This window comes from Engraulis encrasicolus, chromosome 15 (genome assembly GCF_034702125.1).
Source record: "Engraulis encrasicolus isolate BLACKSEA-1 chromosome 15, IST_EnEncr_1.0, whole genome shotgun sequence".
Taxonomy (NCBI): Eukaryota; Metazoa; Chordata; class Actinopteri; order Clupeiformes; family Engraulidae; genus Engraulis; species Engraulis encrasicolus.
This window is the reverse complement of record NC_085871.1, coordinates 7,393,587-7,416,660: the sequence shown is the minus strand read 5'-3', so window position 1 is coordinate 7,416,660 and position 23,074 is coordinate 7,393,587. Positions and strand designations below refer to the sequence as shown.

Sequence of the window (23,074 nt, the reverse complement as noted above, 5' to 3'; positions counted from 1 at the left end):
CAAATTAAAGGTTAACCATTAAAGGCTGTCTCTGTCTGTTAAATAAACCATGCTCTGATCAGGCTTGTTTGCCCAACAGACAAGCAGCTTGTTCAATTTGCACAAGCTATATCATGGTAACAAACATGTTTTTGTTGCACCACACTCTCCAGTGATTGTGAAAGAGGGTATGCAGAAATGTGAGAAATGTTGGCAGAAAGTGTAACAACCTCCCTGTGCATTGTTGCATATTGCACACACACGCGCTTACAATCCCTTTTGTGTTTCGTTCAACAACATCACTGTAGTTTGGAAGTGACACACTCTCTGTGCACACAAAGCGCAGGGCTGCATTTTACTCATGCGGCCTATCCGCAGAAGGAAAAACATGATTATCAAAAAACAGATTGCCATCCCTTTGTTCCCCCCTCGCACCTTCTATTTCCGTTGCCTCTTTAAAAACATGTTTTCGGTTAACGATGACAAACAAGCAAGACGCGTGCATGCGTGAAAGTAAGTAAGCATGGAGAGAGGAGAACAGAAGAAGGAGGGGGGGGGGGGCACCAAGTGCGGAGTGCGTCTCTGAGGGAGCTGTGTTTATTGAAACACAGCCATGCGGCGCCACTGAGCTTCACTGATGCCTGATCTCTTTAATATTTCCATCTGAAGTGTGGATCCCTTTGTGGCGTGCTCACAGGACTACCCAGACGCGTAAGTGACAGCTCAGTTGTTGCTTTCTCTCTTTTTTTTTTGCTTTTTTTTCTCTCCTCTCTTGCCGCTCTCACACTCTCCTACGCTATCTTTTGATCCTTTTCTTATCTTTGTTTCTTTTTTTCCTTTCCTTATTTTTATTACTGGGTCTCTTCCTCCCTCTCCTCCCCTCTCTCTCTCTCTCTCTCTCTCTCTCTCTCTCTCTCTCTCTCTCTCTCTCTCTCTCTCTCTCTCTCTCACCCTCTTCTCTCTCTCTCTCTCTCTCTCTCTCTCTCTCTCTCTCTCTCCCTCTTCTCTCTCTCCATCCTTCTCCTGTTTTTCTACATCTATGCTCTTCTCACTCTTGCTTTTGTATCTCTCACCCTCTACCCGATGATCCCCTGATGTAAATTTCTCTCCTACTGAAAGGTTAGAGTAGGAAGAATGAATCGGGAGGCAAGGATCAGGTTCGTTTTGATGTCATCACTAGTACTTCTCACCAGCTAAATAGCGTGTTTCGCCATCAATAATATATGAATTTCTCACAAATAAGGTGTTGGTGTCATTATTAAACCTAGAGATTGTGTGTGTGTGTGTGTGTGTGTGTGTGTGTGTGTGTGTGTGTGTGTGTGTGTGTGTGTGTGTGTGTGTGTGTGTGTGTGTGTGTGTGTGTGTGTGTGTGTGTGTGTGTGTGCACGCGCACGCACGTGACACAGAGAAAGAGAGAGAGAGAGAGAGAGAGAGAGAGAGAGAGAGAGAGAGAGAGAGAGAGAGAGAGAGAGAGAGAGAGAGAGAGAGAGAGAGAGAGAGTAGGGCCGTCATCAACGTTGCTGCATGTCCGATAAGAAAGATTTGTGCTCCAGTGATCTGAGGAGAATTCCTTTGATTCCCCATGTGGAACTGACGTGGGAATGTTTTCATTCAGTCTCTCTATCAATTTCTAATTAACATGCCCTTCAAGTTCGGGAGCAGCAATTGGGCAAAAATCTATCATTTCCAACCCTCTTCACGCCTCTGGAGCTTTATTCTATTGGCTCAGGAGCTCAGGATTCAGATATTAAATCCTGATTCCACTACATTAGGATCTCCAGTCTACATATTTCAATGAGCTAAGTAGGAAACCCATGAAGTGACAAATGTATGCACATTTTTGTAGCATCTTTTGAAACATTCGACATTTTAAGACATTTAACATTTGAATGTATGCTCTCAGTATTGGATGAAAAGAAAACTTTATTTTGAGTCTGCTTTTAGCTGTGGATTCATTTTATGTTTTGGATTTTTTCAATCCCAATGTTAATGACATTGACTACAAACAGCCTACAGGGCCAGATATGGATATCCTGAAGACAGCAGCATTATTTTATATAGCCTACTGTATTATTGCTTATCATCTAATCACATTTTATCTAGAGTCATCTTGCTAAAGTCATATTGAAAATGTTAACGCTTCCTATATATTCTCGCATTACCGTGAGGTGGAGACTGCAGACAGAGACAGAGTTGAGCGTCTATAGGCTTTAACTGAAAAAAAAGTTTATCTTGGCTAAGACCCTTAAAAGCCGGGTGAACCAGCAGTCAGACTCATTTTTACCTCCTTAGTGATTTTCTGTCTGGTTGTGTAACTCAACTGCTGTTCGGCCAAGACGGCCGTGATTGTGGAGGAAATTGCATTGTGGGTGCCTTGGAAGGGGAGAAAATCATTATTGTGTTGCCTTATTGGTTGATCTGTCCAACGTGGTGACAAAGGATCATGCAGTGGTTTGTGCAGAATAAACAGAGGTGTGAATCACAGTAGGGCCACTGGGGAGATGGCTCAGGAGATACTTTTCTAGATCAACGACACCTTTAGTGAGTGTAAAGAGGCGTACATAACTGATTAATGTGAGTTTTTTCTAAGCTGCTCCCACCAGTTTTATTACGTATGGGACATTACAATGGTGTTCTGAAAATAATTGTAATTGTATTTAATCACATCCTGGGATTGCCACTTAAAGTATACACAAATGTATACAATCTTCTCATTTTAATGGTGCATTCGAATGTCTTTCCATTGCATTTTTAATTATTTGCTTGGCTGGACCTAAGCACAATAGAATGCTTTAATCTTTAAGAGTTTACTTGGTAAACTTCCATCGTACCTCTACAATCTGCCCTATGTATCAGTTTTTGGTAGTTAAAGGCAACTCCTTGAGGTTGTTAGATTTTAATGTGCTCAGCCTCAGACTGAGAGGTTTGACAGGTTTAGGAAAAACTTCATCTTCTTACTATGCAGCGTGGTCATGGAAGACTGCAGGAGCTTTCTGAAATACATTATTTACGTCCACATATATTTAAAGGCAAACTTCAGGCTTTTCATATCTGTGGGTTTCGAACGTTATAAAGGGAAAATAAGATCAAAAAGAGCCAAGTGTTTAGCTAGAATGCTGTAATTCATATTCCTGAGGCAACCGTACAGTGTAATGCTAAGGGGCATATTGAATTCTTTGCTTTGCCACTAGCAGGCTTATATGTCTTCCTCTTAGGTTTCTGAAATATGGACCGGGCAATTCTGTTCTGTATGTTCTAAAGACATACGTACATGCTACAATGATGCAATTTTATTTCAAGATACATTCCTTCATTATCAAAGATTTCAAGGAATGAGGGAGGCAAAATTGAATTTAGCCCGTCTTCTTTAATTTGTGGCTGGCACAGCTGAGAGGTTTTGGTCGGAGCTGAAGCCTGGCTGGCTGGCGTCTCCAAGAGGCACCAGGTGGAGCTTCTAATGAGAATCAGCTGTCATTTTGCTCAGCATCTCCCACCAAACGATCTCATGAGCACACAAACGGGGTGGGGGTGCATATCAAGATGGGTAATATCAGGAAACATTTGGACATGTGGAAACGTGTGGACACTTGGTGGGGAAAAAAACATCTTTTCATGTTGGTCGTTTTTCATCTTGAGGAAGACAAACATGCTATATTTTTCCAGTACATGCCGAATGTTTGCATATTTCTTTTTAAAGCACCATCTCTTTCATCTTTCTTCATGTTGAGGAGGGAAAAAATCCTGTTTGGGACATGGCACAACATATGCGCACAGCCTTGACATGTCTGCTCTTTTTTCTTGTCTAAATCTGCATCGGAGGAAAGAGGAGCGCTTCTTGTGATGCACATTTCACATCGCCATCTTCTACGGAGATCCTTTCTAGACGTTGCATCATGAAACGTTGTGTTTTTGGTGGAGGAGCTTAGTGGTTCGCTTCAGGGAGCAGGGCAGTGGTGGGCAACAGCTGGGCATGTCATGGAGCCCCATCTTAGTGAAGGCCAGAAAGCCAATGGCATAGACGGAAATTGAATAGAAAGATTTTATTGTCATTATACACACTTAAATCTCATTTACAAATGTATAGTACACCGACATGCAATAACAAAGGCTTTCTATTCTATTCTATTCTATTCTATTCTATTCTATTCTATTCTATTCTATTCTATTCTATTCTGTTCTATTCTATTCAATTCTAATCTATTTGATTCTATTCTACACTATTCTATTCTATTTTATTCAAATCATATTGGTTTTTTGGCCCCCACTAACATGGCTTGCTGCTGTCACAGCCATCGCTCTTGCTCCTCCACTCGATCTGCCGCCGGTGTCCAATCAATACCTGTGCTCGCAGTAACAGGAAGTGGGGTAATTGGCTATGTTTATGAAAGCTCAGCTTTTTTCATCCCCCGCACAACCATTTATCTCCCTTACGTACTGTATAACACTGTCTGTTTCTCGACTATGTCCTGATTGTCGAAAGAGTGTTTCTCGTCACTGCACACATTCCCTCCAAGCCTCTATTTTCGGCTCGGTATGGTTTTTAATATTTAATGAGCGCTAAATGAATCCAGTGGCGTCCACTGGCTTATAATTAGCGGGGTGTGGGGAGCTGGGTGGTGCCGCTGTGCTGTGCTATGCTGTGCTGTGCTGTGCTATGTTGCGCTGCGTGTGCTGCTGTATGTGAGCTGTGTTGTTCGGTGGGGTTTTTGGGGTGCACGTGTCACATGAATAATGAAGAGCTTCAGACTGGGGGACCAGCCTGCCGCCGCATCTGCTGCTGCCACAGACAAATTGAGTCCCATGAGGCACCACGCTGTGGAAAAAAAAGAACGTGGACACATTTGTAAGCACCTTATTTCTGTCTCTTTCTATTTCACACCCTCTTCTTTCCTACTCTCTTTCCCTATCTATCCCTTTATTTCACATACATACTGCCTTGATCTTTCTCTCTCCCTCTTACTTTCTTTTGCTATCTATCTATCTATCTATCTATCTATCTATCTATCTATCTATCTATCTATCTATCTATCTATCTATCTATCTATCTATCTATCTATCTATCTATCTATCTATCTAGGCCTATCTATCTATCTATCTATCTATCTATCGGAGATGCTGAGATTGTATGTAAAATAGCCTATGGGTATGGAACTGAGGAGTGAGGAGATAAAACTTATAATGCAGGGCTTTGTGTGGCTAGGGGGGTGTGCTGTGTGCCATGCATGTTGTTTGCCCAGACTGTGTTTGTGTGAGTGTGTATGTGTGAGCACACGTCTTGTGATCTGAGATTGTAATAAGTTCGCTCCTCAGCGGCGGAGCTGAAGCCCCAGCCTCCCCATCTCCTCCCCTTCTTTAATAAAATAGAGGGCTGTTTCTAACGAAGCACACCCTTAGCAACCTTGAGGCTCAGCAAGGCTCGTGATTGGCTCGGATTAGTCACCTGATCAAGACAGCTCGCCTTGCAGTCTTACTATCTCTCTTTCTCATACTACTCCCTCCCTCCCTCCCTTTCTTCCGTCTTCTCTCCGTCTCTCTCTCTCACTCTCTGCGCTCCTCTCCTTGCTGTCTCTCTCTCTCTCTTTTCCTCTCGCTCTTTTCAAGGCACTGATAGCATCTCCTGATGCACAGACAATTTATCTCCCTCATCTTCTCAGCAGAGTAGCAGCTTTTTTTCTTCCTCGTCCCTGTTGATCTCAGAGAGAAAGCGAAGGGGGCAAAAAACAACGGACTAAAAAAAAAATCTGAAGGGGTTTGGCTTTGAGGAGCAAAAAAAAGACAGACGAGGACAAGGAAGGCAGACAGCCAGAGCAAACTTACTCTCGTTGTCACTAAACAAAGAGACCTTCCTCCCGCAGTGTTTGACACAAGAGAGAGACAGAGAGGGAAAAGCAGGCAGTGTAGCCAGTCGGCCATGGAGGCGAGATGGCATTGTTCCTCATCGCAGGTAGTTTTCTCTTTTCAATATAGTACCTTCACAATTACCGTCCAGCCTCCTTTGCATGCAGAGGGCTTTAACCGTCCATCCTCCATGCACGAGCTTCGCCAGGAGTAGCACTGCTGCCTGCTCTGTGAGAGAGAGAGAGAGAGAGAGAGAGAGAGAGAGAGAGAGAGAGAGAGAGAGAGAGAGGAAGAGAAAGTGAGCGAGTGAAAGGGGGTGTGAGAGAGTGAAAGAGAGAGGGAGCGCACGAGCGAGTGAAAGCGGAAAAGAGAAAAGTGAAGGGAGAGAGAAGACAGAGAGGCTTGAGCTGCTGCACCTTTTACCATCGCTTCTCTTTCCGCACTCGTCCACTGCACACCAACTGGCATCCCTTCATTGCATGCCTCCTGCTCAAAAAAGCTTTATGTCTTTACTTATTTATTCTCAGTTTGAAGTTCTAAGTTTGGAAATGTACTGGCATTTCTTGTGTGAATGTGCTGAGAGGTTCTCCTATGAAAACGCCTTACCTTGCTTGTATGCTTTCAAAAATCCATTGCTTTTTTCATTTGTATGTCATACGTGAATCATCTGTCACAATCATCTCTCTATTTGTGTAAAAATCCATCCATAGAGAAAATACCGGACATGCCATTCAACCTGTGGTGTTAAACAGACTCCTCCGCAACACGTGGTTAATAAGTTGAGAAAATGTCTTTTGATGTGTCTGTGTTCTGGTAGTTGGCTGTGACCTTGTACTCTTTTGTCTTTCATTTTCGACAAGGTGTACAGTAACGATGGCAACGTGCAAGCACAATGCCGCAAGTCACCCTTAGGAAATATGTGTCACCATTTTGTCAGAATTTTTTTTGTATTGTCTTATGAGGAAGAAAAAAATATTTCAGACTGATTTCTTCCTGGGTTCATTTATGGATACAGTGACGTGTAATTACAAAAAAGCAGTTAATGTCACAGTAACTAATGCAGGCTTGTGTTTTAGGTGTTGATTTATTTATGGATAGGCCTAATTTTCAGTCACTTAATTATAAATAGCCTAGCTTATTTTGAATCTTATATGCAATGTATGTGTTATACGTTGTAAGTCCTATGGGGATAGCCATAAATACCTCCAAACTTTGTAAAAAAAAAAAAAAAAGAAAGAAAGAAAGAAAGAAAGAAAAAGAAAGAAAGAAAGAAAGAAAGAAAGAAAGAAAGAAAAGGGAAAAAAAGCAAAGAATGAAAAATTGCTCATAATTGTCCGAGTTCCTCAGGAGGATTGATTGTAAAGGAGCAGGTGTGCAGTAGCAATGCCTTGGAGAGCAGGAGGAGGAGCCCTCAGGACAATCACCTCAGCACACCTCCTGTCTCTCCACATAGCCCTGCAGCGTGCCTAGCCCAACATTGAACAGAACAGCCTGTCAAGATTCAGCAAAAGAAGACCAGTGAAGGAGAAGAGGACGGAGAAGGTTGGGATAACAGGCTCTCTGATCTCTGCTAACCTGTGTGTTTAGTATGCCTTGAGGAAGAAGGTTAATCGTGGACAAATCCTGCTTTGGACTTGAGACATGAACATGGCTTCCTCTGAATGGAGCATTTCTAAACACACTTCAATCTTAGCCATGACGTCTCCCAGCCTTTAAAATGGTCCCCCTGCAGGCTAGTCGGCTGTTTAATATGAACAGGGAGTTAAAAAATGCTGCAATGCATCAAGCCCTCCATGTCTAATTCACCACCTTGGTTGGCAGTGTTTTACCCGCCCAACAAGCGGAGCAGACGCAAGGCCCAGGCAGGCAGGCAGGCACTCTCCAGAGCAAGGACACTCCTATGAATATTCACGTGTAATTACTGTGCACTGGATGCCGGAGGACTTTGATGTTCTTCCTCCTTCTACACCCCCCCCCCCCTTTCCCCTTGCTCCTTCCCTTTCTCTGATGGAGGTAGTGAAGTCGTTCTGCATGGTCTTAGCTGAACCTCATATTCAGCCTTTCTCTCCCTCTCTCATTCTCTCACTCATTCTCTCACTTTTTTATTCTCTCTCACACACATTTTCTACTCATGTGTGTGTCTCTCTCTTTGTCTTTCCCCTCTCTCCCTCTCTCTCTCTCTGTCTCTCTCTCTCTCTCACACACACACACACACACACACACACACACACACACACACACACACACACACACACACACACACACTAGCTCTCTTTCTTTTTCACACACATTCTCTTTATCGCTTCCCATCATTTTTCATAGAGCCTGAATTTGTCGTCACCATGGCAACAGAAAGGGATTCTACTGGGTGTAAAGGTGGGAGCGCAGTAGAATTGTGATGACTGACTTCTTCCTCTCTCCAATGTCTTGTGTCATTGAGCCAGTGCAGGAAGTGATCTGTGGGGCTTGAGCTGCCGTGTTAGAGGTCAGTTTGGTGTGCCAGGGGTTGTACTTCTGGACAGAGGGACCAAAGGTCAGTTGCTGTTGTGTGACAGAGATCAATGAATGGAGCTGTAGGTGGACCAGTGGATTGATGAGAATATAGGCTACGTGTAATGAATAAATCCAAGGGAGCCGGTGAGCTAAAACTCCGAACCGGTGATTGCATCTTGGTTTGTTACAAGGTGCAGAGGTGCAATGATGGTAACTTGATAACTTTGTAGGTTTGTTCATATTCAGTGTGAAAAAAAGTTAAAATATTTGAAGGTAGATGTGTTAATTAATTAGTCTGTTGCGACTGCTGGTGCGGTAGATTCAGGTGCCTCCACAAATGCAGGAGGCATAGTAGGAACACACATGCACACACCTCCTTGAAGGCCACAGTGTTCTCAATTTCCAGATGTAGTTGCTCTCCTCTCTCCTTTGTTTGCCTCGGTCATGTCTGTGTAGTTGTTTCGCACTTGGTCTTCCTCACATACTCGGTCTATGTCTCTCCATTTCATATGGGACTACAAGGAAGAAAGATTCTGCGATAGTGAGTCAGTGTGTGCGTATGTGAAGGGGAAAGCGTGTGAAATTGAATGCAAGGGCCTGTCTGAGCATGTGACGATGATTGTATAGATGACTCCTTATTGCCCTTCTTGAGTTCTCACTCCTAATGGAAAGGAACTAGCCGTTCCAAGCCACCCCATAATAATAATCACGGTTGCCGGGCGCCATGTGCGATGGGCACAGCTGGTGAGTGGGTAGCGTGGAGCGCTACTGGCGTCGGTGGAAGGAAGGAAGGATGGATGGACTAGAAATGGATGGATGAAGGGATGGAGCTTTTGTGCTCTTAGTCATGGAGCACTTGGCAGCTTTGGCTGTGCAGGCGTGAGAAAATATCCCTCTCGCAATCCCTTCCACGCATCGCAGCCCTCCTCATGGCCACACATCGATGTTCATCCGGCAGCCAGGTCCAGATGCCCATTTCTTCACTTGAAGATCATCACGATGGCGAGATTCAAGACATGTTATGACTAGATTATGCACATCATGGTAGCTCACAGAGGTGGACCACAAACAGAAAATGTTCACAACCAGGGTTAAATGATGTGTCTCTAGTCCCTGACTTTGTTGTTTGGAGGGAGAACCCAACACACATCAGTGTGTCTTTGAGAACAGAAGGAGACCACAGAATCTTCTCTCAATTCCAATGATATATTAAAATATTTAGACCGGAGACATTTTTTCAATTTTTTTTAACATCTGTATTCAACATGATTGCCTATTGAACACAACCTCAAAAAATCTTGCATCTACCACTGAAAGGAATCATTCAACTGAGTGCTTATATTAGTTGAAGTCCAATTGAATTGAAAAGCTCATTGAACAGAAGGTAAAAAGAAAATAACTAGATCATCTAAATGAAAGAGGGAGGAAGAAATTGTACACCATTCAAAAATATAAAGACAACTAATGAAATATAATGAACAACATCAATCATAGCACTGAAATAGAGAAGACGATGACAACATTGATGCTAATTGAATTAATTTGGGGGAATGGCAGACAGCTTTGTTTCTTGAAATCTTCCCCTTGTTTGCATCAAATATGCTGTCTGTACTTCACCTCCTCGTAAAAGCGCTGAATTTCTCACAACTAAACAGATGTTTCCTCCCACCGTGATCATGTACGTACGTATGCGACAGCGACAGAATAAGTTAGCAGTCAATGTTCAGCATCTCCTTCCATGCATTTGCCAGAGATCCTTCCCTTGTACAAAGACCTTGCCATGAATGCATATTGCATAATTCCGGGCAAATCAGTATGCAGACTGCCGTTTGAGCCATATGTGGTCCGTTGTTGCATACTTATGCCACAGCTATGGGTTTCCACTATGACAAAATGGCAGCTTAGAGAAGCACTAAATTGTTCACCTTCTACAAAGTGTGAAACGGGTTGTTATTTCATTAAAAGACCACCATTATCCCTAAACAATCTGGGCTTTTAACTAGTTTGTGCATCTTTCCAATGCATTAAAGACATTTTTTGTCCCGTCAGTTAAAAGGCCAATTGACAAACATTTTCCTCTCCAATTATCCAAGCCCTAGATTGTCCACCCCCCACTAAGGTTTTTTTTTGGTGGGCCAGCCAAAATGTGAGTCCATCCGTCTGCCTCCAGTCCCATCCCCTCCCAGCAACCATTCACCCCCCCTTTCCCTAATCAGCCCCAGCCCTCTCTTCTCCTCCCCCTCCCACCCCGCACCAGGGTTCTGAATAATTCACCCATACTGACCTACATGCTGATCGCTAGCTAGCACTGGAGCTGGGGCTGGAGCTGGAGCTGCTGGCTGGCTGAGTATCGGAGTAGCGGAGAGGAAAAGGGAGGGGAGGGGTGTGAGAAGAGAGCACCCAGGAGACAAGCGCGTGGTTATGGCAACGGGACCGTGGCTGCTGCTTTGCTTGCTTGCTTGCTGCTCCGAGCCAGCCCACTCCCACTCTGGTCGTTCCATCTTTCTCTCGTCTCTCCTCTTTCCTCTCTCCTTCTTTAATTCTTTCTTCTCACACCCTGTGCTTTTGCCCATCCATTTTTTCCTCTCCACTCCTTTCTCTTTTCCGCTTATCGCTCTGTTGCTTTTTGATCATGTCTTTGCTTACAGCATCCTTCCTTTCCTGCACGCTGCTCTCTCATCCTGATTCTTAGCCCTCCTGACTCTCTCTTTCTCTTACTCGTTTGTACTTTTTCTCCCCCTCTCTCTCTGTTTCTCTGTTCTCTGCCTGTTTTCTCTCTGCTGCTGTCTCTCTGGAGTTCTATTCTCTCCTCGTTGTTGCTTATGATGCGTAGAGGTCTTGACTGGAACTGCTCCAGATACTGTGAGCAGTGCGTCTGAAATCGATATCTCTCCCGCTCTCTCTTTCTCTCTCGATCTGTTTTTTCTCTCTCTCTCTCTCTCTCTCTCTCTCTCTCTCTCTCTCTCTCTCTCTCTCTCTCTCTCGCTCTCTCACACACACACACACACTCTGTCTCTCTCTCTCTCTGTTTCACATCTTCTGTTCACTCCTCTCGTTCTCTCCCTCTGTCTGACACATACAGTTGCCACCTAATGCTTCATCAGTGACGAGCAGGGCAGTCGTGTGCAGGCCAGCTGGCAAATGTCGCCCAGGCACCAACGGCAAGAGCGAGGCGTGAAATAGGGGGACGGCGCCCTTAGGGAGCAAGTCTTTTTGCGTGTTACGGGAGAGAGAGAGAGAGAGAGACTAGACACTCTAGAGAGTTAGCAGTACACGCTCCCCCGTCCGTGCACCCGGAGCGAGGCTACCAGACCAGGGCAGCGGTTGGTGTGTATTCCAAGCACGGCAGATCACAAGCAAAGGTGCGAGGGCTTGTGTGTGTGCGTCACGCTACGGGGGGCCAGCTCTCTCACTGGAGGAATACCTCAGCTGCATTTGAGGCTCAGGGAGCATCAGTCTTGAGGGTTTTTTTACACTGACTGCTCTTCCCATGCAACCAGGACCATGGCTTTCCTACCGTTCAGACCACTTGCAGGAACAGAGGCAAGAAAAAAAACACAATTTTTGTTCTGGTTTTGCTATGAAGTATGTGTGTGTTTGTGTTTGGTTGTGTGTGTGTGTGAATGTAGTAAGCATGAGTAGGTTTATCTGTGGGTGGGTTCGGTGGGTGTGTATCTGAATGCCAGGATTGGCTCCAGTGCTCTGTTTGGTTGGTTGAGAGATTTGGCTTTGTGTTTGTAGTGTGTTTGGGGAAATGTCAGATGTTCATACTGTAGATGACTTTTGCCATCTGTGCTTTTTGTTTGCATCGTAAACACATGGACTTACAAAGGCTTTGTGTGTGTGTGTGTGTGTGTGTGTGTGTGTTCCAAGACTCGATCTGATGTATACCACCCTGTGGTTATTATATAAGGAGTCATAATACAACGGCCTTGTGTGCCTTTCTAAACTTCCACAATGAAATGTCACCTGTCCTCATGGGGTTTATTACCAAATGTACGGCCATTTAGAGCCCATTTCGCCTTGATCAGCTGAAAACGGTGATATTTCACAAACCTCTATGTGTTCAAAAGACAAAGCTCTGAGACCTTTAAGTTGTGCCAGGGGAGGGCTAACCCTATACGGTTATAAAGAGCACAAGGCCACACGGAGGTATGTTTGAATGGAGGGTGTGCAGTGGCTTTTATGGTCTACATGAGAGCCACACTCCCTTTCGGACTGACTGTCTGTCAAAGTCGATTGCCAGCCTTTGGCCTTTCGGCCCTTTTATCCGTTCCTTTTTGTGCTTTTATGTCATCCGTTTTTCTTTCCATGCCTCGCCGGGGCACTTTAGTGTGGGGGCACAGGCTGTGCAAAAAAAGGCCGGCAGAGTTGTGTATGTATGTGGGCCAGGCCAGTCAATGGCCGGGGGTCTGGGGTCACAGAGACAGCCAACCAGGCTGGCTACAGGCCAATGCCATGCGGCGAGAGCCGCGTTACAACCCTATATAGGACACCTGCCTCAGGTCAGACCAGCCTCATGACGTAACATGATTGGAAAAAGTCTCTAATCGAGTTTGCCTCTCTCCCCCCTCTTTCTCTTTCTCTCTCCCTCTCTCTCTCTCTGTCCCACTTTCTCTCTCTCTCTCCCACTCTCTGTATCTCTCTCTCTGGTTTTTCTATCACTCTTCTGTCTCTCGCAGGATGACATTCTGGTGGCATCTGCTGAATGCCCGAGTGACGACGAAGACATTGACCCTTGCGACCCAAGTTCAGGTGGGTTAGGTTAGTCATCCCTTTTATATTATCATTTGAGAAATCGTCAGCTTTTGGTTCCTTGTTTTCCATCCTACTTACCCAGGAAAATGTCCATCCTCCCATCCTCTCCACCCTACAATGTTCAGTATTCAACTAACTAATGTGAAATTGACGTGCTGAGCAGCCAAGAAATTGGCATGCTGTGACTTTGAATCACAACAGCTTTGTTTGGTGCGACAAGGGCTTTGACATTTGAATGAGCGTGTTCAGCAGTAGGCGCCAGAGCTGGGCGTAATTATACAAGCGTATTGTAAATGGCAAGCTGCTGTTAAGATCTACTGACAGTTAAATAGTGTGGTAGGGTAAAATCTCAGAGCTGAATGCTGAATAAAGCGTTCAAAATCATTCGAGTTGTCGCAATAATAATACTACTACTAATAATAATAATAATAATAATAATAATAATAATAATAATAATAATAATAACGGCTGTGACTTTATAAAGCAGGACTGTGCCTCTCCATTTTGCGATTCAGGCACACATGATTTATATCTAATGAGCACACAGAGCGAAAATAACCATCTGTTACACACCAGGTGCTTTCAACAAAATTGCTGCCACCCTCACTATTAATTATTCAATTACTGTCAGTGGAGCCGGTGGCCCCACAGATTGCAGTTATTACAGAGTGCCAGAGGAGGGATCCACTTTTTTACTCAATATATCCCTCATCAGATGGCCGTGAGAAAAGATAAATCTCTCCCATGCTGTCCAATACCTCACATGAACCGGGATCGTAGCATCAACTGAATGTTTCCCTAAGAACACTTAGATATCACTCAAAGTATGCCCCATGTATTGGCATAATGTTAGTTTACCATGCATCACCTCCTGAATTTAAAACACATAAGGAATCTATTAACTTCAATAGAGGCAAACACTTTATGTATTGTGGCAGTAAACAAGCAGTGCCTTTCAGTTTGGGGCGGGAAGAGCTGGACATCTTATGAGCTAACATAACATAACTGAATGTTTCCCTATCAAAACGAATCCTTTGATTGGGAATGGGAATTATATGTTATTTATATCCCCATGATTTCTTTTTTACATAACGTTGGTGTACAGCGCATAATTTCCAGAATAAAAACACAATGATCCAAAAACATCAATAGAGGCAAATACCGTATATGTTGTGGGAGTAGCTATACGGGCACCTTTAAGTCTGGGGAGTGTGTGTGTGTGTGTGTGTGTGTGTGTGTGTGTGTGTGTGTGTGTGTGTGTGTGTGTGTGTGTGTGTGTGTGTGTGTGTGTGTGTGTGTGTGTGTGTGTGTGTGTGTGTGTGTGTGTGTGTGTGTGTTGGGGGAGGAGGGGGGTGTTCTGTTTAGGGGTGGAAGCTGGACAATTAGTTGTAAGAACATAACAGAAATGGGAGCATCAGCAATTCACTACGCAATAAGCTTACTAGCGAGGCCCCTCTGGATCTCAGCAAGCGCATATGATGAAAACCAGCTACGAGGAGGAGGAGAGCAGGCGAGGTCCCCATTAAAATGCACTGTAATGCAGCATTATACATAATTCACCAAGGGGGTATTCATAGCATTAGGGAAAGGCTTTTCAAAGTGCATGCAAGATGGTTGCTCAGTACGAACAATGTCTCCAGGACAATAAATCTCAAATGTGTTTTGAAGCATTATTATTGCCGTGCTACTACAACAACCACCAGTCGCAATTTCCTGTTGAAATGATGCCCAGTCGATGGTGCGGGATGCAACTAGCAAATGCGATGTTTTTGCAGTGAGGAGATTGTCTTTTTTTTTAAATCATAATAAGACACTTTTTTTCTCACCAGGACTGCCTGAGGCAAGGCGAGTGGGTGGATCAGTGATCTCCACCGCCCACTGCAGAGCCAACGAAATATAACCAGACGTTTAGGCAGGGTCTAATAGCGCAACATGTGGCTTAAGACATCTCTGCACTGACCCGTGCCATATTTACAGTACATGTGGATGCAATAATATTCGCATGCACATGAAAGGCTCGTAACTCACCCTCTAGCGGATTTTAGCATTCGCTATCTCATTGCAGATGTACAGTAGTAATGACGTACTGCTCTGCAAACGCTTGCTGTGAAAGTTATACGAGTAACACACTCAGCAATGCTTCTTTTACAGTTCTCATACACACCGATATTACTGTAAATTTATTATACTGATTAAAAAAACCCTCACAATTCAGATAAAGCTTTTAGGCGAGCTAGTACAGTATAGTATGCTCTGGTGACATTCTCTATCACGATCTCATTTTCCGCACCCACAAGCCTGGAGTTTTACATGGCTTGTTTCACTTGTCATTTCTCTTGGAGCTTTATGAGGCGTCTGTAGCTAAGAGCGCAGTAAATTATGCCATCCTGCCCAACAGCGTCAATCCTGGGAGATGTAACTATCTCTCTGCGGGGAAATAAACCTCTCTGTTCACTTCTTGGCCGCCGTAATTTAAAACGTGTCAGAGCACATCAGTAAATAAGCGAAGGTGACAGTTTTTATTCCAATTTGTGAGTGCGGCCCGTCACACACCCATGCGCACGCACACGCACACGCACACACACACACACACACACACACACACACACACACACACACACACACACACACACACACACACACACACACAAACACACACACACATAATTATGTTTTGCCACTTGAGGTTGCGAGCAGCGAAGGCTGAAAGATGTTCTCTGCAAATGATTATTTAACCTGTGTAGCCATGGTGACTCGACTAAAAAAAAAGAGTCAGGCCTCTACTCCTGCAGCTAACGCAACAGCCAAGTGGTGTGCTGGTCGGGTGAAGGCTAAACAATATTTTGTCTGTCACTATTGCCCTCTGCAATTGACCATGCCATATTTAATAACCATCCAACTTCACATTTTCACCACGTCTCGTGGTTGAGATTACTACACCTATTGCAGAACAAAAGTTGTTCATGGGCTTTTTCATTTGACTGATGCTGACAGTAGGCAGGAATTGATGCTATCTATACTGTACCTCACAGGCCATTAAGTATTTCACTTTATGACATTTATTCCTTGTTTGATGTTGTTACAAACCAAAGTGAGGGCAAAGTGCTGAAAATGTGTCTACTATAATACATTTGTGGCCAGGTCATTAAGCCCCTACAGTCTGTCAAAATAGCATGTCTCACTCAGTGCAACCATTCGTAAAGAAAAGGGAAAAATCAGCATATTCTTCTCGTCCCTTGTAATGGTTATTTACATTGCACATATATTTTATTCATAACAAAGCACTCATGTGCTCCTAACTTAAAATTCCTTTGGAAAACACCATTGAATTCTTAGAGCGGTGCTGGCCTTAAGGGGAGAACTCAAAACAAGGGTTGAGAGGGTTTCAACAGGATTTGAATTTAGAATGGTGCCTAAAATCACTGCCTAAAAGTGAATGACCCTTCCTTAAAATCAACTTTACAGTGTTGGACAACCTCTTAGTAATGTTGAAATACATCAAAATAGACAAAAAATAGTCCTAAGAAGTCAGATTTTCTCTCAGCCTGTGATAGGCACTCCGAATGACAATGATCTTTCTGTTCCGTACAGCTCTTTCCCCAATTCTGGAGAACAAGCAGCTTTATTGTGTTGAGAATACAATCTTAATGGCCTCACAATCGGGGCAAAATACGTATATTTAAAAATTCAGGCAGAAACTAAAGGATAGGTTGTGCGTGAATGAGACTCCACCAGCCACGCTAGACACTCTGATGTTTGTTTGATGTTCACACAATGATGTTTGTTGCTGTTCTGTCCCTCCTCTCACAGCTCTTCCCCCGATGCCAGAGAGCTTTCCTTAGTCAATCAATGAAATAGTAAAAATAGACAAAAAACCAATCAAAATAGTCTTAACAACTCAGAAAACTAGTCAACAATCAGTCAGCTAGTCAAAACAGTCAAAACAAGAAATAGGCTTAAGAAATAGATTGACACTAAATCATAGGTCCTGAGTGAGACTCTTCTGTCAGACACGACTGATATGTGTTGCTGTTCCATCCTTCTCCTAACTATACTAACATCCTTAAATGCACACAGCTCATACCCCACTGCTGGAGGGTTAGTGTTTCCACTGGTCAATCTATCAAATGGTCAAAATAGACAAAAGAAAACAAAACAAAAACAAAATAGTCCTAACTCAGATAATCAATAAAGCATACAGTAGGTTTTTCGTGAGTGTGTGAGTCTTCTGTGTGCCAACATCCAATGACATTATTGCTGCTCCATCACCCTCTTACAGCTTATCTACTGATACTGGTAAACAAGGTCTTCCCATCCCTTAGTCCTACAATCAATCGACCAACCAATCAATCAGTCAATCAAATAGTCAAAAAAGTCCCAAGAAGTCAGGTAGAAACTAAAGCATAGGTCTTATGTAATTGAGTGACTCTTCTGACAACACTCAGTGTTTCCCCATTGCTAGAGAGCTTCCCTTAGTCCTACAATCAATCAAATAATCAAAATCATGAGAATTAATAGGAATTGAAAAAAGTTACAAGAAGCATTGGTCTGACTGGTCTGACTCTTCTGTTAGCCAGTGCATACAACACTCAATGATCTCCCGTCCTCCTTCTCCACAGCTCATCCCCCGATGCCGGAGAGCAATCAATCCAATAGTCAAAATAGTCTTAAGAAATCAGCTAAAGAGCAAAGTATAGTATACAGTATGTCTGACTCTTCTGTCCCGTCCTTCTTCTCCACAGCTCATCCCCCGATGCCGGAGAGCAAGGGCTTCCCGGGCCCGTCGGAGGTGATCCGCGAGTCCAGCAGCACCACGGGCATGGTGGTGGGCATCGTGGCGGCGGCGGCCCTCTGCATCCTCATCCTGCTCTACGCCATGTACAAGTACCGCAACCGCGACGAGGGCTCCTACCACGTGGACGAGACGCGCAATTACATCAGCAACTCGGCCACGCAGCCCAACGGCGCCGCCGTCAAGGAGAAGCCCATCGGCGTGGCCAAGATCTCCAGCAAGAACAAGAAGAACAAGGACAAGGAGTACTACGTCTGATCCCACGCTCATCCAGCCTCCCCCTCAACCCCCCAACCCCACCTCTCTTGCCCTGACACGCCTGACAAGGAGTACCATGTCTGACCCACGCTCATCCAGCCTCCCCCCAACCCCTTATATCCCCAACCCCCCCTCTCTTGCCCTGACACGCCTGACCAGACCTCCCGGCCCCCAGCCCCGACCCAACCTGACTCGAACCCCTTCCCATCCTCAAGCCCCATCCTCAGACATAAACTCATGGTCACGTGTCAGGGGGGGTCGGGGCGGCTGTTTTGTGTACAGTTATAAAATGAGCACAGAGAAGAAAAAATTACAACCTGTCTTAGTTTCATCTAAGACATCATATACCAGTCAGTGATGATTACAAAACTACCATTTGTACTCCAGCACAAAAAGACAGCGGTGCGTTGAAAAAAGAGACACTTTAAAAAGGGACAGTTTTGGGGTGGACATTGTCACTAGGAACGAATGAATGGTCTGATGAGTAATGCCTATATGAAACGTGTGGGACGCCTTCATCAACCCCCTCCATCGAGCCCTGCCTTCCCCCCAAAGGGGCGTCAGCAACTCAGTGCCACAGAACTCTCCGTATCGCTAGTGTCTGAGCCCCCAAGACTGTGTGTGAGTGTGTATTGCTGGGACCAGTTACCCTCTTGCCCTTACTCAACATCCCACCTTCAACAGCAAGATAAACAATTTCTGATTAAGCCCTTCAAAACATTACACAACAAAAGGACCAGTTAGGCCTGAATGACTTACATACATAGACAAGAAGCTACCTATGATTGTGAAAATCAGCCAAAGTATCCGTCCCGCCCGCCCCTCTTTTTACTTAGTGGCTGTCTCAGTCCTACTTGGTGACTGACAGAGGAAGTGAGAGGAGAGGAGTGGAGGAGTGAAGAGAGACTACTAAAAAAAAATTGAACGTTTATCCCTTCCTTGCAAGGAGGAGGAAGGAGGCCTTACAAATCCGTTGATGTGTCCAAGCTGCAGTGGGTCTTCAGTGTGTCTTTGCATTGACAATTGCCACGAGCACGGACGACTGAGGGTGTAAAGCAGGGGATCATGGGAAAACTCGGTGGCCGTCGTCGGGGGACAGTGTGACAAGAACTCCATGCACGTGAAATATCTTATTACATATGTTTATATACGGTGCAAAAGACTATCTATGTGTGCTCTCTGGACTGTGGCTGAAGTGGTGTTTTATAGCCTGTTAATATAGACGATGCAAACTACAGTATACCTGCTCTTCAAAACCATTTTTGTAAAACAAACGGAAAAAAAAGATTAAAAACAGGAAAAACTAAATGTCAATGTGTTGCTATAGCGATAGATAGTTTATGCCATTAGCTGTGAGGATTTTGGTTTACAGTATTATATTTTCCTCCAAAACCTGTGCATTTCATATGCCTTTACTTCATTTCAAAAGATTTGCTTTCCTTTTTTTTATTTCTGCATCGCCCAAAAGTGACTGGGGGGTAGGGAGTGTTATAATATTGAAAATGGGGAAAATCCTCTGGTTTTTGGAGCAATATTCATTTACATATAAAGTGACCAATCCAATTAAGCATGGCTCCAATTTGGTTGTCTTAACTGGAACTGCATTGAAAAAATAGGGGAAGGTCTAACATGATCCTCGAAATTGTGACTGAAATGGAAAAAAAATGCAGAGAAGTGTTTGTATCGTCATGCCCTCAGAAAGACCTATGACATGACCAATAAAACATTTAGTTTTCTCATTTCTGTTTTTATTTTTTCTTCTTTTTTGTGTGTGTGTTTTTTATTTGTGTACAAATTTTCTAAGCCTTTTTTGTTTTTATTGTGACAATTCTTTGATGACCTCAAAGTGAAAAATTTATTATGAAAATAGTTTTGAAAAATCAAATGAATAAATAAAATATGAAGTCTATGACCAGAGTTTGTGTTGTCCTTCAATGCTATTGTTATCAGACCACATAGGCTACTGATGTACTCTATGTGCACATAGTCAAACATTGAAAATGCATTTGCTGAACACCATTTTCTTAAACGTAGGACATGTCATTAACAACAACCTTTACCAATTTGTGGAATTGAAGAGTTTTGCATTCTACTTGTATTGTACTGCAATTGTACTGCAACATAAACAGTTCTCATAGAGCTAACACACAGCTCTACAGCAACATAGTGTAAAAACCCAACATAGTATTGGTGACGTAGTGAGACCTCAAATGCTGCTTAAGTTCAAATCACTTATACTGTATTTCTCAAGTGTTATAGAGCATGATGGGGAGGCTGGCTTCAGAGCCCCGTATCCCACATCTGTTTCGGTCACTCACTAGCTGATTCTAACCACATGTCTTTGACTGGGCAGAAGAGTTCATTACTTCTGCCAAGGACGTTATGTTTGCCAGCATTTATCCATTTATGCCGTTTGTTGGTCTGCTAGCAAAATAATATAATGGCCTAAACTTTTCATTTTAATAAATCTAAGGGCCAGGCACTGGCACTTGTCCTTATCAGGGCTTTTAATATTATTGTAATCGTATAACATGCCAAATCTGTCCTCTTAATGAGATCCAAGATTTCAAGCCGTTCTCCTTCCTCAATACACTTACTCATGACATTATACAGTACGCAGGCATTTATAATCTGTTATTAGCCTTACCCTTTTCTCCATTTCTGGTGGTACATGTTTTGGTTTGCAGTAAAATTTCCCCTGCCTACAAGGGCAGTCCTGACTGAGCGAATTGTTAGGCATACTAATTTCAAGAACCAATTTCATATGCATTTTTAATTACAGTTTTTTCTGATTGCTAAAGCTCAATTTTCGCAACTTTGGCTGCTTTTGCAAAACTCTACACACAACTACAAGAACTTCACACCTATCTAGCAAAGCACTGTAGATGTGTTGCAAAATCAAACTAAGGTTGAAAAACGCCATACACTTTTGGAAAATGTGCATTTTTGTTTCAAATCATTCACACAAACTTTCTTATAATAAACACACACACACTGCACCTACACACATGCAGTATAAATGATACACACATTTAGCTTGTGTTGTTCTTTGCACAATGCAAATCAATTGTAGATCACACTTTTGTCATGAATACTTGTGGTATAAAAACACAGGGGATGAGACTTCAGTCATGGATGTTTATTTACATTCCCCAGAGCAAACTAAAAATATGTTTTTGATATGTAATTCAAATATACCAGAAAACACAATGTAAATCTAACAAAGGAAATTACTGAACATCCATATGCCTTGCTGGATTCGACAATAACATTTTCTTGACATCACATGCTATGTCTTCAAGTGAAAGACAGCGGAGAAAGTATCACCTTGTATCCTGTCCTCACATGCCGTCTGGTCAATATCAGTATGGACTCCTACAGTATATTCAAAACTAATTGTTGATTACCTCCACATATCAACATAGTTGTTGTATATGTTCTGAACCTTGTAGACCTGCTTCATGTGAATTTAGTTTCTTTCAACTAGCCGTGATATTGCAGAGATGCTCACATTATTTATATTTGCAAAGGTTCTGCCATGTTCTATTAGGCCTACTGACTTTCCTGCAGCCTTATTGTTAACCATCACCATATTCAGAATGTGGGTCTCCTGCTCAGGTGTGAACACACAGTTGTTCTCTGCCACCTGCTCTCAGAATTCTAGTAATTCTGTAATGTAGCAATCCCATCACTTGTACATTACTGTATTTCACACATTACAGTCAGTATATACTATATTGTCTTTCATATACACTGTCTCTGTACATATTTGCTACACTGCGCTGTTGAGTATGAAATGACTCTACATACTCGTTCTCAGCGTGAAATGTTCTGCTTATATGCTCTTTAAAATGTAGCGGCTCAAATTGGGTTGAACCTTTTCACCAGCTTTCCTGTAGCTCATGCCATGGTTGATGACATGGTCAACGAATGTGTCATCTGTGATTACGTGTATATGCCTTTGTCTCCTTTCTCCCTTTCCTCCCCCTCCTCTGATCCTCAATCTTCTGGTGTTTCGTTCTCTTTCCATTATTTTCTACACAGAAAGCTGTGACTTATTTATACAGTATGCTGGTTGCAAAGTGAAGAGATTATCTAAAGGTGTTTCCCCCTGTCACATGTTGTGTAATAATGAGTATTGTAGTGTACAAAATATTCACGAGTGTGTATATTTTTTCTAGGATTGTGTTCATATTTTGCAAATTGTGTGCAAAGCAGTGAGTTGTGTTTACAGTTCTGCAAAGTGTGTTTTATAACATTACAAACTGAGTGCTAATCCATTTTTGTGCTCTCAGTTTGGCTGATTTGGTTATAGGTTTGTGCATCTGTGTGAGGAGTTCAGCAAAAGCAGCCAAAGGTTACAAAAAATGTGCTTCAGCGAACAGAAAAAACTGTAATTGTAGCCCCTCACAAATGTGCTGCGTGTTACAAGCTTCCTCAACAGTCTTACCTGAAGAGTGTCCCTGTAACAATTTCCACCCTCAGTGTTGCACTATACAGCGCAAGTTTTACATGAAACCAAAATGTAACTCATCATGACTAGAAGCAGCTTCACAGCACTCCCTTTACTCTCCACTGTAGCCTTTAGCAGCAAAACTAATTCGTTTGAGTAATTAAAGGAGAAGTGATTAGCAATGTTTTGGAAGTCCTGAGCACTCCTAGGGTGTGAAGTACCTTGAATACGCCAGCGATTGGCCTCCAAGTGAACATTTCCATTGCTAATCGAGCTGTTGCAAACCTCATTTCATTTCTCTCTCTGCTCTCTGCAAGGAAGCATCCTCTTTGCCATAGTAAAAAAATATAAAAAACGTGAGGTGGTTTTTAAGAGTGAAATCATCAAGCCTCTTTCACAAAATCTGTCATTGAACCAAGCTTACAAAACTGCTCTTCCAGACATTTCCATTCCTTATTAATGCCAAGTACATGTAAGCTATTTGGCCCTGAGCAACAGATAAG

The 23,074-nt window shown here is 43.2% G+C and overlaps 1 protein-coding gene across 1 annotated transcript in view; it reads left to right on the top strand.

The window, feature by feature from the left end:
• Window positions 1-18,201, top strand: part of nrxn1a (neurexin 1a) — a 201,087-nt gene extending 182,886 nt beyond the window's left edge. The window contains exons 21-22 of the mRNA XM_063216926.1: window positions 12,993-13,074; window positions 17,811-18,201. Coding sequence (XP_063072996.1) covers window positions 12,993-13,074; window positions 17,811-18,118 — 390 coding nt within the window. The 3' untranslated portion in view covers window positions 18,119-18,201. The remainder of the gene's footprint in view (window positions 1-12,992; window positions 13,075-17,810) is intronic.
• The last annotated feature ends 4,873 nt before the right edge of the window (window positions 18,202-23,074 follow it).